General features: G+C 46.2%; 1 protein-coding gene across 2 annotated transcripts in view; it reads left to right on the top strand.

Moving 5' to 3' along the window:
* The window catches only part of LOC120810460 (low-density lipoprotein receptor class A domain-containing protein 4), a 163499-nt gene that overhangs the window by 74167 nt on the left and 70407 nt on the right, over window positions 1-18925 (top strand). For both annotated transcript variants that reach the window (XM_040164988.2, XM_078095587.1), the window contains exon 6: window positions 16601-16741. In XM_040164988.2, coding sequence (XP_040020922.2) covers window positions 16601-16741 — 141 coding nt within the window. The remainder of the gene's footprint in view (window positions 1-16600; window positions 16742-18925) is intronic.

Genomic DNA, 18925 nt, shown 5'->3' with positions numbered 1-18925 from the left:
TCTCTGTCCTGTCGGACCTGTTGTCTGTCTGCCAACTTTGAGACACAAATTGGTAGAATTCAAGAATTTCCGGTAATTAGCTTTTTGTCCAAGTCGGGCAAGAATTGAATAAATAATGTCGCCCGAATGCCGTGTAACTCTAAGCTTAACTCAAGGCAGCAGTACGTCTACCGATTGGCTCCCTCCGTCTTGCTCGACGGAATATACAACTATAATATGTCAAAAGCACTGTGTATAAAAGGGATGAGATCTTTTAAAGACTCAAGCGGCAGCTGCTCTGGGTTGGATTTTGTGGCAAATCTGCAGTGTGTCACGAAGTAACAGGGTTTCAGAGAAAGAAAACCCAATTCAAAAATAATCACGTCCAGCCATCTGTTTTTTCAGAAAAAAAGGAAGACGAGAAGCAACGTCCTCTCAGCAGGAAAACAAAAAACTGTAACCAAAGTAATCTGTTCTTCACTTATATTCTAACACCCCGCTTAAGGCAGTGGATAAACATGGAGACAATACCACAGAGTCAGTCTCAACGCCAGTCTGCCTCCTCTACTGTCTTCTCTTTTCTCACCCTGCTTCTCCCTCGGTGGTCACCTTTTTCCATCCAACTCCATTTATCTCACTCTGTCTGCCCCCCCCCCCTTCTCCTGTCTCGCACTGTGGTCTGCGACCACAGCCAATCCGTATTGAGCTGCAGTAATGTTGAGCCCTCGCACATCCATAAAGTGACTGACAGCTCTGGGTTATTAGACGAGGACCTCCTGCCCCTCTGCCTGCCTGCTGCCTTGGGCGCAGGCCTCAGACACACTGGATATCTGTCTGTCTATGTCGTCCTTCCTTGGACATCATACACACATTATTATCGAGCATAAAATGTCACTGTGTTGAGTTTCCAACTGCAAGTATTCACTGAGAACAAGTGGAATGAATGTTTGGACTCACGAAACTACCATGCGTTTACTTATCCCGGGACATTTAGTGTCTTGGAGTATAAGCATGGGCTTGTTCACTGTCTTATCGGGGATTGGTTGAAATGATCATATCCGAATTGTGTGTCCATCGGACAGATTGATCCAGACATGTACGCTTGATGCAGGGGGATGAGGTTGGTAACTTGTATTCACCAGAAGACGAAGAAGTAAAACACATTAGTGAAAGTGTCCAGCCAGCAGGACCCAATCGGCTGGTTTTTGTGTGCTTGATAAACCGGAGCAGCTTTGGAGTAACTAGGCGTTCTATCCTGAGCTCTACTCAGCAACCATTATTGTAAAGTAGTGGAACTTTTTGAATTTTGGCAATCTTCATCTTTTTGCAACCAATGAATGGAAGTTACCTTGTTTGGACTGCGGACGAGTAGCAAAGGGACCTCGTGTACGGCTCTGGTTGCGGCCTATCAATCAGAGGTAGGCCCGCCCTATAGCATACTCTGCTTTATTGTCTATTTGACTCTGAATGGACCATCATGTACTAAATAAACACCCTGCTGTATTGAAGAAGACTTGAAACTAGAGATTGAGACCATAAACCCATGTGTACAATGCTTACTGAGGGAATAAATTAAGAAACGACTAGAGTAATCTTCTCATAGACTTCTATACAACCAGAGGAGTCGCCCCCTGCTGGTCCGTATAGAGAATGCAAGTTTTAAAAAACTACTTCATCAGCTTCACTCTTCCGAACCAGAGGCGCCTGGGTGCACCTTTTGTATGGGTAGATCTCAACTATGGGGACATCTGCTCCTTTAATGCGACGATAGATCAGAGAAGACGTCCACGGACAACGGAAACGGGTTTAAAACCATTTCTAAACCCTTCGTCTCCTCGGCACTGTAGCAGAGCTGCTTCATGATATGCGCCAGTGGTCTGGACCTCTGTCTGTCTGTCTGTCTGTGCAGGATGTGTGCAGATTGTGTATCTACTTAGTGTATCTGCATTTGTCTGATATAATAGCGAGATGTATGACAAGGTAATTGCTCATGTGCGCGGGTGTCTTTGAATGTTGAAGTGCGTGTGAGCACACTGAATTTGACACACAGTGAGTCATCCTCCCCGCCTAATTTCTCCTTCAGTGCGTGTGTGTGTGCGTGTTTAGGTATGCAAATGTTTATGCAGTAATGTTTCAGGTTCATGAAGCAAAAGTGTGCGTATCATAAGCTCTTGTCTGAGCGTCATGTGTGTGTGTGTGTGTGTTTTTACCTTGTCTCTCTGTGCATGGCTGCCTGCTGTCTGATTTTGTCTCCTTTATTTACTCCCTATGCAGATTATTTACTAGTCAGTCAGACAACCACCCAGCCCACGTTTACACTGACCTAAATAGGCACATCATCTGTGTGTGTGTGTGTTATTTTCCGTGACCAAGTTGTTGGCATCTGTAGTGCGAGCGCACATGTGGGTCCCGGCGCTTTTGTGCGGCCGGTTGTTGGCCCGTGAGTGTGTGTCGCAACCTGTGTGTGTACTATTGAAGCTTGCTGACATTGTGCAGCAGCCTTCACAAATGCTTCAATCTCCACTCATTAAATTCTAAAAAAGCAGTGAACCACCAAGCGGCCACCTCATTCGTACCTCATCTTTTTTAGCTGCGCTTTGTGTCTAGACGCCAGGACTCCAGACTATTGCTTCTGAGATATACGATATATATTTATACATTTGAAATATATATATATTTTTCACAAACCCACGTTATCAGTTTAATCAGTTATCCAGGCAGCGAGTATTATTACTCATAGAATTATTACCCATAGAATGTGCATGTACACCAAGCATTGGCTTGCAGACTTCCATTTTGAAGCCTTCAGCTCGTCGATGTTCCCGTCTGCTTTTTTTTTTTTTTTGCAACTAATGAAGCAAAGTTGCGGCCTGTCAATCACCGGGTAGCCCCGCCCAAAGGCACGCGCCACCTTTTGGTCCGTTTGAGTCTAAATGGACCATCATTTGATCAATGGACATCATTCTGTATTGAAGAAGAAGAAACTAGATATTGAGACGATAAACTCATGTTTATAATGTTTACTGAGGGAATACATAAAGAGAGAAGTAAGGGTTTATTTTTCATTTCATTTAACTTGTTTAACCAGTGCTTGATGTTGTTTGGCTGAACAGCGAGCCGCGGGCGATGCAGCATATCTGCTCTGATTCAGTTGTTAACACGACTTGTGAGGTTACTGAGTTTAAGGCCGTATTTTGGCTGTGGGGCCGGCCGCCTGCCGACATCCTCCGCTGGGTTGGCGAGCTAGCACGTGGGCGTGCATGTGCAAGCACGTGTGCGCACCGGAATGTCTTTGTGTGAGTTTGTGTTTGTCATGTGTGTGGGGGAAGAGCGTTAAGCTCACAGTGAGCAGGCAACCTGAGGACATGCTTAAGTCATGCTAGTCGACACTAACCAGTGAATATTAACCCGATGCTCTTGCGGTACCTTAGGCAGACGCCATTTTTCAAAATGTATTTTTTTCATCACGAGCGAGCCGCTGAAGTCTGTCATGGGGGAAGGTGCACAGGGTGGGCTGCTCCGTTATTGCTGTCCGGTGATTTCATAACGATAAAGATATCATCCGTCTTGTATCTAAATGGATGTAGATCCATGTAAAGACCTATTACGTATTAGCTCAAGGCTTCTCAAAGTGCAGAGAGAGGCCATAAACCCAGCAGAGCCGTGCGTTTAACGCTCCTCTGTCAGGGATGTTCAACTTGTTCTCTCCTAATCACATCGGCTGTATGTTGGAATTAATGACTGAATGAATATATGTAAAAAGGGATGTTTTGGATGATGAATCTCCTTTATGTGTGAGACAGAAAGAAAAAAAACATACGTGGGTTAGAGGAAAAGAGCAGACGAGGAATTTGATTTGGTCCGCTGCAAAAACCACAAGATAGATTTGAGAAAGCTGAAAGCAATCCGTTGGAGAATAAGAAATAGAATGTCAGGGTGAACATCAGGTCTGCCCAAATGGGTTTCCGAGCAGAGGCAAAGAGGGGACGCGACAGATTGCACCCGCGTGATCGTTTGCCATCGGTGAGAGCTGGCTGAAAAAAAATATTATATTAAAGGTTTGACTTGTGTAAGAATTGACCTCCATTCAACTGAAATGATCCTGCCCTGATGCTGACCCAGTCCTGATACCAGGAGGATAAAACGTTATAAACCACAGATCCAGTACCAGTGTTTAGAACTTTCAGTTCTGAAGTGAAGCTGATGCAGAAACTTGCCGTCACTCCACTGGATGTATAAAAGTGAGAGAATGAAACATAAACATTGTAAACATGAGTTTATGTTCTCAATCTTTAATTTCCTCTGCATTCCAACTATGATCCCTTCTGTTCATTGTTTGCGCGAAAAACAACATGTCCCCCATCCTCCAGCATCTGGACTCCCCAGGAACCTACGCCAGGATCCTGTTTGTGGACTTCAGCTCTGCTTTTAACACCATCATCCCGTCTCTGCTGCAGGACAAACTCTCCCAGCTGCACGTGGCCGACTCCACCTGCAAGTGGATCACAGACTTCCTGTCTGACAGGAAGCAGCACGTGAAGCTGGGGAAACATGTCTCAGCCTCTCGGACCATCAGCACCGGTTCCCCCCAAGGCTGCGTTCTTTCCCCTCTGCTTGTCTCCCTGTACACCAACAGCTGCACCTCCAGTCACCAGTCCGTCAAGCTCCTGAGGTTTGCGGATGACGCCACCCTCATTGGACTAATCTCTGGTGGGGACGAGTCCGCCTACAGGTGGGAGTCTGGATGTAACAACCTGGAACTCAACGCTCTAAAGACAGAGGAGATGATAGTGGATTAACTCCAGCCCACCTGCGACCCTGTATGAAGGATAAGCAGCTTTCAAGATGACTGACGGACTATCAAATATCTAAATGTATTGATAACATCACAGACATATACAGATATATTGATCACACGAATGAATCCATCACATGACTATATTGATCACATTGATGTATCAATCGCATTAATGAATCACACGACTGAATCCATCACATGACTTTAACGATTATACAAATGCATTCATGTCTCTAACTTTCTGACTTGATCATGACGTCACATGTCCTTTAAACCTGCTCACATATGAATGTAAATCAAGAGTTTAAATATTTGTTGTGTCTTTTTCAAGCTCACTGTCACGGTGTGGTTCACTTCCTGTCTTATTTTGTAGTTTTCTGCCACTCGTGTCCCCGGGTAACTTCACTTCCTGCCTTGTCTCGTCATCCCCTGTGTTCGTCTAATAGTTTCCACCTGTGTCCAATCACCTGCACCTCCCTTGTGTATTTAAGCAGTGTGTCTCCAGTGTCACTTGTCGCGTCATTGTCTTTCGTCTTGGATCGCCGTAGTTTCTCGTCTGTGTGCTTTTGCCCCGGTTCCTGTGTTTTTTGAGCTTTGGCTATTAAAGTCTTTTGTTTCCCGCAAGTCTGCGTCTGAGTCCTGCCTTCCGCCCCCCAACCCTGACAGAATGACGCGACCAAAAAAGGGCTCAGCAGACCCGCTGCCAGACTACGGTCCGGACTACCTGGACGTAAGGAGTCCCTTCTGGGAGCGGAAAACAAACTGTGTTTTTGGTCCCAGGAGCTATCAGCTCGCCTGCCTCGAGCTCCGGGACCTCCTTAACCCTAGGAGGAGCAAGCGGAAGAAGCGATCTCCCGTTCCCGCTGGGCCGCCGCAGCGATCTCCCGTTCCCGCTGGGCCGCCGCAGCGATCTCCCGTTCCCGCTGGGCCGCCGCAGCGATCTCCCGTTCCCGCTGGGCCGCCGCAGCGATCTCCCGTTCCCGCTGGGCCGCCGCAGCGATCTCCCGTTCCCGCTGGGCCGCCGCAGCGATCTCCCGTTCCCGCTGGGCCGCCGCAGCGATCTCCCGTTCCCGCTGGGCCGCCGCAGCGATCTCCCGTTCCCGCTGGGCCGCCGCAGCGATCTCCCGTTCCCGCTGGGCCGCCGCAGCGATCTCCCGTTCCCGCTGGGCCGCCGCAGCGATCTCCCGTTCCCGCTGGGCCGCCGCAGCGATCTCCCGTTCCCGCTGGGCCGCCGCAGCGATCTCCCATGCCCCCGACCCGACCAGTACCGGCCCCACGCTCCATGCCCCCGGCCAGTACCGGCCCCACGCTCCATGCCCCCGACCCGGCCAGTACCGGCCCCACGCTCCATGCCCCCGACGCCCCCAGTCCCCGCTCCGAGACTCAGGCTCCCTCCCTCCCATCCCATGGTCCTCTCCCACCCTCCCGTTGGTGATTTGAGGGCCGTCTGGGATCCGGCCCTTGAGGGGGGGGCTACGGGGTGGGTTATGGGGGGGGCTGAGCCGCCGCCGACTGCGGAGGTGTTCCGTGTCCCCGAGCCGGAGCAGACTGCGGAGGTGTTCCGTGTCCCCGAGCCGGAGCCGACTGCGGAGGTGTTCCGTGTCCCCGAGCCGGAGCCGACTGCGGAGGTGTTCCGTGTCCCCGAGCCGAAGCCGACTGCGGAGGTGTTCCGTGTCCCCGAGCCGAAGCCGACTGCGGAGGTGTTCCGTGTCCCCGAGCCGGAGCCGCCGACTACCCCGGAGGTTTCCCGTGTCCCCGAGCCGGCGCCGCCGACTACCCCGGAGGTTTCCCGTGTCCCCGAGCCGGCGCCGCCGACTACCCCGGAGGTTTCCCGTGTCCCCGAGCCGGCGCCGCCGACTACCCCGGAGGTTTCCCGTGTCCCCGAGCCGGCGCCGCCGACTACCCCGGAGGTTTCCCGTTTGTCAGAGCCTGCCATTCCTGAGACGTTCCGGAGCCGGCGAAAGGACCGCCCGCCGGGCCGACCCCCAGAGGCTCCCCGCTCGTCTGGCTGCCCGCCGGGCCGCCCGCCAGAGGCTCCCCGCCCGCCGGGCCGCCCGCCAGAGTTTCCCGGGTGGTCCGACCATTGTCTCGGGTTTCCCTCCCCCCCTCCCCTTGTTTCGCTCTAGTGTGAGCCGCCTGGAAGTCGGCCCTTGAGCAGGGGGTACTGTCACGGTGTGGTTCACTTCCTGTCTTATTTTGTAGTTTTCTGCCACTCGTGTCCCCGGGTAACTTCACTTCCTGCCTTGTCTCGTCATCCCCTGTGTTCGTCTAATAGTTTCCACCTGTGTCCAATCACCTGCACCTCCCTTGTGTATTTAAGCCGTGTGTCTCCAGTGTCACTGGTCGCGTCATTGTCTTTCGTCTTGGATCGCCGTAGTTTCTCGTCTGTGTGCTTTTGCCCCGGTTCCTGTGTTTTTTGAGCTTTGACTATTAAAGTCTTTTGTTTCCCGCAAGTCTGCGTCTGAGTCCTGCCTTCCGCCCCCCAACCCTGACACTCACATTTCATACTTGTAATGGGAAAAGGGTCCAGTGTGTGCTGGGGGGCCAGCCAGACAGAAAGAGTTAAAACACAGTGTAACTTTGCTAATCTGCATCCCCCTGCTGGCATTCACCCATACATTCACTTTCTTCCCAGAAAACACACCAATACACACACAGATACACAAACACGCAAACGAGGAACAGTATGATGCACTGTCTGGACTGCAGAGAGGAGACATAGTCTGAAGGTCTCTCTACTTTTTTTCCTCTTTGTGTCACTGGTTCTCCCCCTCAACCTCTCCCCCTCTCTCTCTCTCTCTCCCCCTCTCTCTCTCGATCACTATGGGTGTCAGTTGTGCCAAGTCAGCACAACTCCGACATGCTTAATTATCCTGGTGGAGACAAAGAGGGGAAGGGCGAAGACAAGAGGGGTGCGGGTAGACAGGGGGAAGGAGAAATAAGGAGAAGAAAGAGTGGAGGAGAAAGAAAAGGTAAGAGGAGAGGAGACAAATGGTACGATGGTTGGAAATAAACGAGTAGAAGGAGGGGAGGAAAGGTGACAGAAAGAAGGAGGCTGAGACAGAGAGACAGCAGGTCGGAGAGATGCCCCGATCCTTCATGGCTCACAGACCAATCCCCAACACATTAATTATACCGCCCTGCAAAGCTCGCACTCGCCTCATATCAAGGATGCAGGCTAGAGGGCAGAGAGGGAGGGAGAGAGAGTGGAAGGACACAACAGTGTGAACACACACACTGTTACCACGGCAAAATGCAGATCCCAGCACCTTACTAATGTTCGGCGTGTAGCAGCATCGCAACGCTCACCACTGAACTGACATTACATTGCATTACACGTCATTGAGCTGTCGCTTTTATCCAAAGCTACTTACAATAAGTGCATTTCAACCATAAGGGAACAAACCTGGAATGAATGTGGATGGCAAAGGCCCGCGGGAATTGGAGGCCAGCATTGTTGACACACGTAACGGTTCCTATGATGTCCTCCTATAACTGGACCTGCACAAGCACACGCAATATTTATTAGTTATTAATTAGTAATGATGTTGAAAGTTTGTAGATGCACCCATTCACCCCAATCACCTCCCATCCTGGACTTTGTCTCTCTTTGTACTACGATCCATGCATTACTTTTCACAGTGTTATTTGGTTAAGAGGAACCCTACTCAGCCTAACCCCCACGAAAACCACCCTAATTATGTCACTGGCGGGCGTAACTCTGTTGCATGCCCTAAAGAAGGCGTGTGGTGATGCAGTATGAAGACTGAAACCCATGGATGGAGGGGAAGTGGATGGTTGGGGTTGGCCAAAGGTCCTGACAAATGGTCACGATTTGGATTACTAGCACCTTCGCCGTGGTTAGCATTGTTTTCTTTGTCGGGGGTCAAACTATCCGTTGCTGCCAAAGGAAAATGTAAAGACAGCTGTTCACATTCTTTGTGGCTCTGCTGTGAATAAATACATAAATGCCGACTGTAGAAGACGTTTGTATGGACTGAGTAGTAACGGTAAAGGCCGGTAAAGGCCATCTTGGAGCCGGTGTCCAGATCTTGAACATAAGTTACGTTTTTTGCGACATTTTGACATTTTATAAGGTGAAATGAATGATATTTAAGATAAAGACGTGTTCCATTTAATTATTTTAGGATGTGCTAGGAGTGCATTAGGTAGTCCTTGCTGTCTCTTCTCTTGCAGTCTTGCACTTCGGGACTAGTTAGCTAGTAGCCACACTTTATATACCAGCTGTGTCTCGTGGGTTCGTGGTTCAATCCCCAGTTCTGTGAGTCTGTGAACGACGTGTAGTGTTAAAGAGCGTTGAGACTAGTAAAGCAAGTACAGTGCATTTACCATCGATACCAAATGAATTAAACAATACAAACGCGGTGTCCAAAATAACTAATTTTATGAAATTAACAATTCCATTCTATTCAAATATTGGTCACATTTTGAAGCTCCATATAGTCAAACGGCGTAGCAAAGGGTTGAGGATAATGATGGTGTTCGGTATGTTGGACAACACGCTAAATGCTGTGAGCGTTGCAGATCAAATCACAGTATTTGGAAATGTTGTCGTATGATTATACAAAATGTTTCTTCCGCTTCTAATATGTGTTCATGTTTTCACGGGATGATTTTAAAGTCCTTCAAACTCATCTTCTCTGAGCTACCAACAATTTCTGTGATAAAAAAAAGGAATTTGACTGAAAGCGAAGCCCCGCTGCTAAAAATCCTTTTCAAATCAAGGTTAAATGACTCCAGGGTGTCCCATGTGATAATACCAGATCGGAGAAGTCTCGGTGAGAGGAGGATAATGTATAGATATTCATCGTCAACACCAACATTAATGTCAACACTTCACTTGGAATGATGAAATGATTCAGTATAATCAGTTTTCTTCATATTGAAAATCAATACTGGGAGTGTAGCTGCCACGATAGTGAAATAGACTAACTGAGAATGAACAATTAAGTGTGGAGGGATCCATGTGTCTTCTGATGGCCATTGGCTTCGTACAGGTGGAACTGTGTTAACCGAGTGCCTCGGCGTATTACAACATGAACACAAATTGTGTTGTTACTTGTGACAATCAAAAATACACTCGTTCAAATTTTGTTGCCGGTTTTTGGTGTGTTTCCTAACGCTTTATGTCAACTCCTGGTTTTCTTTCTGACTAAGAGCTATGAGCGACAGCAAAAATCAAACCACGGAAAACACTGAACAACTGTTCAATAAATTCAAAACCGGGCGCAGTCACATGCCCTCTAATATCAACGCATCTCCGGATCAAAAAGGCTACAGTTACTCAAAAATATTATCGGACTGAAACATAAATTGCAAACGATCAAAACTTTCAAAAATAATCTACTTTCCTTTCCCAGAAGAAACCAGGTGCAACATACGTATGTGATGTCATGTTACGCGGCTACCTGCAGGGCTACAAATTGCTGCACCCGAACTTACTACTTGTGGGCTGTGATTTAATGTCATATCCGGCAAATAGCACAATATAAAATATAGCAGTGTAATCAGTTTAAAAACTACAAATCAACAAAAGACAGCAATTGCAAAATCACATATCTTTTAAAGGGTTTCGTTTCCACTCTGATCTCGAGATCACAGTTGATTTGCACGCAGGATGTTTCCGCACCGGCAATATCAAAATGTGAGATTAATTAGTACATTTTTTGACAGCCCTATAGTTCAAATTGATATTTTGTTAAATACCTAACAATGCCACAGAGTTGAAAGTAGAAGGAAATAGCAATATTAAAAAAAGAGCCCTCCCTCTGTCTTCGAGACCTTTAATGAGAAACGCTAGTTAAGCGGAGGCTGAAAGTCAATATCACACGTCTGGTAACGCTCTGCTGGTGTCGTGACAGAGAGGTCAGACCAGTTTGGTACCAACGTGGCAGCCGGTGCTCGACTGCTGTAGACTTCCTGCTTTTCCTCTTCATATCTCCTCATACGCTCACTCCTTATCATATCCTCATTATCACCTACATCCTCAGAGCTCTCATCCCCCACAGTCTTATCACCAGCTTCCCCCCCGCCTCCTTTTCCTCCCTGCCACTTCCCTTTCTTCCCTCTCTTCCTCTCGCTGCTGCCATCTGTCCTTTTCTGCTTTTTGAACCCTCTCCACCTCCTCTTCCTCCTCCTCCTTGTTTCTGCTGTGGAGCATGTTTTGTCGAGACAGACAGGTTGACGGATCAGCGGACTGACGTCAGAGGAGATGACGGAGATGATGCAGTGTGAGAGGAAAAGGGACAGAAATGGGGAAGTAAAATGTTAAAGCGTTTCACTTTCTGTGCTTGCAGAAAGTGGTGGATCAGCTATTCCTGTCTCTGACCACATGGAGTATCGACATATTTTTCCATCATTTCAGAAACAGATTTAACTCCAAAGTTCTTCCGGAAAGAAAAAGATCTGGCTGCTCTTGACCGCAGTTCTGGAATGTAACACCTCTGTCAGATTGGATCCCGTCTGTAGTACACCCACACAGTGTTTTCATTCATCTTCTCCTCTAGGTCAGAATTAGATCCCCTCCACATTCTTTTAAACGCGGTCCAAGTCCAGACAACGTACAACTTTCTTGCTAAATTTGCAATCTGGATAAAGTGTCTAGTACCAAATCTAGTGTCCTCTCCTTTGAAGAGACTCACCCGTGTTCTCAGTGAATTTACTGTTGTGTGATCGGGACTGTTGAGGAAGAGTCTCTCTGTCAGATAAAGGGGCCTTAACATTTGTTCTTGTATTCTCCATGAAGTAACTGCGGGACAGTATTGCAAACAGTAGCTTGTCTATGTTAAAGCTAAATAATGTACAAAGCATGGAATGGAAACAAGAAGCGGATGTGGACATCTTTTGTCACCTTTTGTAAAAAGAAGGAAAATGGGAGGTTGGAGCAAAGAGCTGAACATTGTGTCAGACATTTTGAAGCATTACAAAACTTTCGTATACATAAATCAAGTGAGAAATAGGGTCATTTTATCAAAGCCTTACATCGTTAATTTGTCAATACCTTTAATTAGATAATAAAACATTTGGGAACCACATATTTTATTAAAATGGTTGATACCCAAGCATACACTGGCAGCTTGAATTGATGCACTGACAGTAGGTAGTATTTCAAATACCAAATACACAGAACAAGCTGGATTTCAGGAAAAAGTCTGTATTCTTATGTGGGCAGGAACAGATTAATATCTGTTTAGTATCATTATTATTAATGAGCTTTTGGTGCTTGCAGTCAAAAGCTCATCTTGGCTACAATATGTACCGATCTGTTTGAAAATACTCTAAACATAACTCCAACAAGTTATAAAATATGATATGCAAATTAGTCCACAAATGTGCACACAAGCATTGGTAACATTTTCTCAGCAAAGCAAGGAGCTAACATCAGCCAATTCTCACTCTCAAGCGCCATTTTACAGCCAGCCCATATGATTTCTTTGAGTGTGTTCACACACTGGACTCTCACTTAATTGTGCTTTTTTTGTGCTATTAGTGATTTTGTTTTAGGGAATCTTTGTGTGTTATATTGATTTATTCCTTCACCAGTAACATATCAACTGATTTTTACAGAACAATCACAGCGGTTCCTCTTCATCCCCACAGAAAATAAATGTCCTCATAGACATTTTCGGAGCAGAAAACGTTTGAGGCAAGAAAACGTTTTAAAACAATCAGTCAGGTACGTCAGATTCTGAATTAATTCAAATAAACTAAATAAATAAAAAGGCTAGATTATAAATTTGTCTGAGAGGTGCCAGGATTTATTATAGTGTGGTAAATACAAACTTCCGATGAATACAGGCATTTCCTCTGTATATTTCTTTATTGAGCTGTCACATACAGTAGTGCTGTATGAAGAACGGTGTTCTCGTGAGCACCCTGGTTTGCCTCCTGCTCTTTTCTTCATCTGAGGATCAGATCTTCAGACCTCGGAGGGGTCGTTCATCTCAACACTGTCTGCCATTTTCAAATCCCGCTAATAAGCCTGTGCTTGCAGCACGCACAGAGACGCACACCTCACATGGAGAAAAGACAAGACGACTGTTGCCTCGCATTTTCCTACAATTCAAAGTTCCGCTTGGAATCAATGTGACAGCCGGATGGGAGTGTTGCTAGAGAGGAAGGGAAAAGAAGACGAGCGGCGTGAGGAGACAACAGGATGGCCAGAAGATGGGTTACTAAAAAGCAAACTGGGAGGACGGGCAGAGGGGATGAAGAAAAGATTGGAGACTAATAGAATATTGATAAAGCTTGGGGAGGAAGCATTGGCAGAGTTGATGAGACTGAAGGAGGAGGCGATCGGAGTAATAGGTGAACTAAAATGAAAGGCAGGGCGATGAGAGAGGAGAGGAGAGGCTGGGCAAGTCGCTGAGGCTTCACTAATTGCCACTTCGAAGAGTCGTTCCAAAGAACGGTCATGCTGGTCTGTTCTTTGAATCGGATCTCTGTTCCTGCCCCCGCCCCCCCGCCCCCAAGCCATCCGCCACTGTCTAGACAAGAGCAGAACAAGCTGTTCTTGTTATAGAGAGGAAGAGGGAAAAATGTGCAGTGTCATTAGGTGCTCAGTGCCAGCAGAGCACATCGGAAAGACTCGCTCAGGATGGGCCTTGAGAGGCGTTTGAGCACATACGAGCTGCTGGGTTTGCGTGGATGAACTGCAACCAGAAACCGCACTAACAACACCCGTCCCACGCCTCCCCAACTACATTGATGAAATTCATTAGCATCTAGTTCTACTTTTCCCCTGAAGCATTCGTTTTTGCTTCCATCTTACATCAATTGCCTGGCGAGCCTCTATTGCCATCAGTAGCTAAGTCATAGATTTGTTACCATATGGCAAAAACACATCATTTGACTGAAAGTTTTTATGCAAATAAACACCTTGCACTGCAAGTATATGAGTCTAGACTTGGTAAAACTGAGAGATTATGTAAAGAAAATACCCCTTTCTTGATCGAGTTGTTTTCCGGTTGCAGCCTTCTGCTTGGTATCTCGATGTCGCTGGTTGGTGTTAACGCAGTTAATGTGTGAAAGTGGGCGTGAAGTACGGCTGTCGAAGAAACATTGTGGTTTGGATCAAAATCAGTATGCTTGTTGTATCATGTTTGCGTAATATAACATCACCATTGGTGGTTCGATCCCTGAGCCCCCTGCTGGTCAATGTGCCGCCGCACATCCTAATAGTTAGAATTCAGGTGGGCAGGTGGCACCTTGCTTGGTTCCTGACTGTCATCTGGCGTTGAAGCATTTTGATTGGTCAGAAAACTACAATTGGTGCTGTACAAGTAGAGTCCGTTGTTCCATTAACACGTCATCGCTAATGAAGCAAGACCCAGCTGTGAAGGGCTGCAAGGGGATTGAAAGGTGTGGCCGGTTATTATGCCGCCTCCTCCACTCAATTATTATTGGTTAAAAGTTGTGAGTTTTAATTATAGTAACAATTGTGTTACTATAAACCTAGAATAAAGTGTAGTTACATGTGACTGGTGTACACTGACTCAAAGTTCAAAGGATGCCTCCTTCCAGAAACAACGATGTGGTTGCTGCCAATAATCCTCACCCCTATAGACTATTTATTAAAAGAAAGAAGAACACTGAAGGGAGCTCTGTATCTTATTAGGAGTAACAAGGCCATTGTTTCCGGAGAAAAAACATTCCTCGTTGATGCTGTAGGAAACAATAAATGAAATTCCATTTACCTCCATTGAATTGGGAGCAGAAAGACTCAGCAACAGGTTCAAATGCTGTGCAAGTAAAACCCGGACTATGTTTTTATGTTTTCATTATTTTCATTTTAGGATGCCAACAACAGCCATACATTAGACATGAAACGTCCCAAAAATATTATATTTCAAACATTTCAAGTAAAGCTTTTTTACCCACAGACAAGGACTTTTGTTCTTTTTTGCCCTTTGACTTTGCTTCCAAAAGCCACCAGACCACTGAGGGGGATGTTTTTCACAGACTAAATAGACCAGATGAGAGGCAATGTTACCCTTTTAGTTCTCTCTCCACAAACTCTCACCTGACATATCAGAGAAAAGAGAAACTGTGAGTCGGTGAAAATGTAAATGTGCTCACTTGAGTCACTGTCAATTACCGCCTGCAATCACATCAATGACATTGACGAGCTGCAGGGGAGTTAATGGACCTTTAGCCCAGGGTTTAAAACGTGGCATCAGAATCAGTCAGAACCACTATCTCTACAGTTTATTACATTGATTTTGATCTTTTCATCCCACGACGATCTCTGATCGCCACCTTTTCCCTTCCTCAATATGAATTTATAACAAAAAATGATTTTCATGGTTTCATTTGAACCCTTGCCGAAGCACCATAAGTACATTATAACAAACACATCTGCTGTCTTACTAACAGTCTTATTAACAGTCTTACACACTTCTTAGGAAGGCCTGGAGGAAATGACGTTTGGCAAACTGTGTTTTCACTCAAAGGCATATTCAGACATTCAACAGACTCGGATTTAAGTGGCTTTTATTTTACAACGACACATTCCCGCATTTGATTCCAGCCCTGGGACTTCTCTGTTGCATGCAGGCGGCAAAGTCCGGTTATGAGACCAATGAAGAAGTGTCTCAAAATGTGCATTCTACTGACCAGCAGGAGGGGACTTCTCTGGTTGCAAAAAAGGTTTGGTGTTATAGAAGTCTATGAGAAAATAAGTCAAACTCTCTCTTGATGTATTCCCTCAGTTACAATGTAAGCATGAGTTTATAGTCTCAATCTCTCATTTGTCTCAGCATGATGTTCATTCATTAAAGGATGGTCCATTCAAAGTCAAATAGACCACCGAGGAGGGTTTGCTCTAGGATGGGGCTACCCTGTGATTGGTTAGTTTGGTCTTTCTACATCACTCCTCTGCATTCCAAGTATTATAACTTCAGTCCATTGGTTGAGAAAAAAAAAGCTTCCATTCCATGATGGAATATACGCCGTCAACATGTTGCTTTAGAACTTCCACAAACGTCAATGTTTGGGGCTTAAATACATCCACAAACCAATGGCTTGTTGACTGTCTGCTTCTTAGATACTTACTATAGTTGCATGTCAAACCGTCCCCGACCCTTTTCTACACTGTGAAATAAAGGTAAACTGATCAATTTTTCCCTCCAGAATTAAAACAATTATTTAGTTATATTTATTCCCTTTGACATTTATAGGTTTGAGGTGGGTTGTTTCTTCCCCAGATAGTGCTTATTGATATTTAGGGAGAAAGAAGCATTCCGGTAATAACTGTGACAGTAGCGCATTACAGTTTTGGGGGCTGAGGCACATCAAAGGCTTGTTTGCAAAGCTGTTTATTTATTTGTTGTTTTGAACCAGAAACCACTTTTTGTGTGTGACCTTGTTTCTGAGTGAACCCAACGCATTCACTCTGCTTCGTATTCTCAGGGCTCATAGGTAGAAAAAAAATAAATAAATCATACGGTATCATTTGACCTTGCACATTCTGAGGCGCAGACCGAAGGGAGAACTACACATAGCGGCAGCGTTTTTTGAGCCTTTGGATGAACAGTTATTGGGCTGTTGCACGCTCTGGAGTCTGCACTGTTACACAACTGTGACTTTTTAAAATGTTGTATTCTTTCCACTGTTGGTTGAAGTAGTTTTTCACGACACAATTCTACGCCTGTCAGCTATAGAATAAAGAAGCGGATCACTCCTTAAAAGCAATAAAATGCTTTAAACCCGAATAAGTTTGTTTGTTTAGAAAGCAAATTCTTCTCAGCAATTGAAACGCTTGTGCTAAGAAATGTTTCCTCTCCCTCTCCCTCGGCTGCGCAGAGTGCAAGTTCCACTGCACCAATGGGAATTGTTTGCGTCTGGGTTCGCTGATCTGCAACCAGCTGAATAACTGCGGGGACAACAGCGATGAGGAGAACTGCCCCGTGGTCACCCAGCACCCTCCGCCGGGCATCTTCAACTGTGAGTCCCCTCGGTGACCTTCCTTCCTGTCCTCTGTGCGGCCTTCAGCTCCGTGCGCTCCCCAGGGGTCGCTTTGTCGATCCCCAGTGAGTGTGCACGATGTGGACGCAGACCTGGGGGCTTTACTAGGTCGCGGTGCGTGAAATATGACTTTCAACGGAATGCGTTGACTTTTCTACCATCCAACTTTTTTGGCATGTAAATTAAAAAGTCCGTCCATCAACAACAAATGAACCGAAGGAGTTACATGTTTTCTTCTTTATTGTATGCTGAAAAAACAATACCTAATAGCGCGGATCTCAAAAGGAGTCGCATTGAAGGGACCCGGAGGCGACGTTAAAAATATCATCATAATAGTCTTTGATGGGTAGCACAAAATGATTAATCATTAACGTTCAAAACAAAGGAGCCAATCAAATCCTCCTCAGGTTTCATTGTCCCACACGTCTGTCTGTCTGTCAGTGGTCACGCAGATGCGCTTCCATTTTTATCAAATGTAACAATTAAAATGCCTTTGTGAGAGCGGCGTGTGCCTCACTAACTGAAACTATTAATTATTCAAAAAAAGTTTTCTTTTTTGTTCACTGCTCATGAATCCCTACAGGTACAAATGACTTTTGTCCATTTCATTTCTGACAATACTCTAGAGATCAGACATCTCTGGAAATACATGTACATGCGTATGAGTGCAGAATGGCAGTAGGACTTTGGTATTGGACATGTTTGTAGTCTTTTTGCCTGTAGACTGGCAGAAATATCCACCCCAGTAACTGTTATAATAACTGTGTTTGGATCCCAGAGGCCGTACTTCGTACCATGAATGCTCTCCACTGTCACATCTTTCTCTCAACCATATAAGGGCTTGTGAATAGAGAAACAGACCTGCAGAGTAATTTGAACAATTTACAATTTTGTGGTTTGTAAATTCAAAGCCAATTTATACATTTACTCACATATTTATACATTTACACGGACGTATCTAAGGGTTTGTCTCCCATTGGAGCAGTAAAGGATTTTTTCATATTCAAAACATACATTTCATTTTATTTTTTGTGTTTGAATCTCTTTGCTGCTTTCATAAGGACCCCCACCCCCGCACCAACCACCTCCCCCTGCCTACTGTCCAGGGATGAGATGAGAGTGTTCCCTCGACTCGTCACGATCAATGGAAACACAGGGAGAGAGGGGGAGGAAGATGGAGGGAAAGGGAGCGAGAGGGTGAAGGACACCAATGAGCTGCGATGGCTGTCTGCCAGGCCACTTTGATGTGCTGCAGCAGTCTCTTTCAACAACTTTAGGGAGGAGAGGAAAAACTTTTTTACAGCAGCACTTTCATCCTCAGCTCTTGTGTGTGTGTGTGTGTCTGGCGGGTTACCTTCCTCCCCCCTGCATCTCTCCCTCCCTCATTCACTCCCTCACCTCCCTACCTTGAATGCGGTTCACCTCTCAAACTCACAACTTTGTTGCTTTGGAAATTTAACTCACTTTCGTCTCTTTTTTTGCCCGCCCTTCTTTTCTCTCCACAAGGCAGTAGAAGCAACCTTTTTTTTTAATCATGGTTATTATTTTGGGAGGGACAAGCCGGGGGTTGGGGGCAGAATCCTGAGCCCTAAATATGTAGCTGTCTAGAGCGAATGTAAATGTAAGGGTCTGCGGACGGTGGTTTGGGAAAAGCACTGGTGGTGCCTGAGAGGCAGTGATGGAGGTACGTAGAGAGAGAGAGACAGAGACAGAGACAGAGAGAGATTTTTGAAAAACCTTTATTTTATATAAAAAAAACAATTACAATCATTTCATCTCATTTGCCCGTCTTCTTGCTCAGGATCCTCCTCCGCCGGTCAGACGCCTCACTCAGTCCCATTTCCTCCATCCCTGGTGATCTTGAGGTTGATCTTCCTTAGTCGGAAAACCTCCTGCTGGGTGTAGTCTGCCCCACCCTTTTTCGTGCAGCCATGTCGAACGGAGCGCGCAAACTTCTCCAAGTCGGAGAAGTAGTCCTCCAGCTCCACTCCTCTCTGGTTCTTGGTGGTCTGCAGGAACGCTTTCATCTGCCCCACCCCGTGCCTGCTGGTGACCGTCCCCCCTGAGGAGACGCTGTCTTCAGAGGCCCACCCTGAAGAGGACCCTGACTCCACACCTCCCACCTTTCCTCTGCGCCCCCCTCTTTTTGCCCGAGAGCCTCCC

This window comes from Gasterosteus aculeatus, chromosome 20 (genome assembly GCF_964276395.1).
Source record: "Gasterosteus aculeatus chromosome 20, fGasAcu3.hap1.1, whole genome shotgun sequence".
Classification (NCBI taxonomy): Eukaryota; Metazoa; Chordata; class Actinopteri; order Perciformes; family Gasterosteidae; genus Gasterosteus; species Gasterosteus aculeatus.
This window is presented reverse-complemented; position numbering and strand designations above follow the sequence as displayed.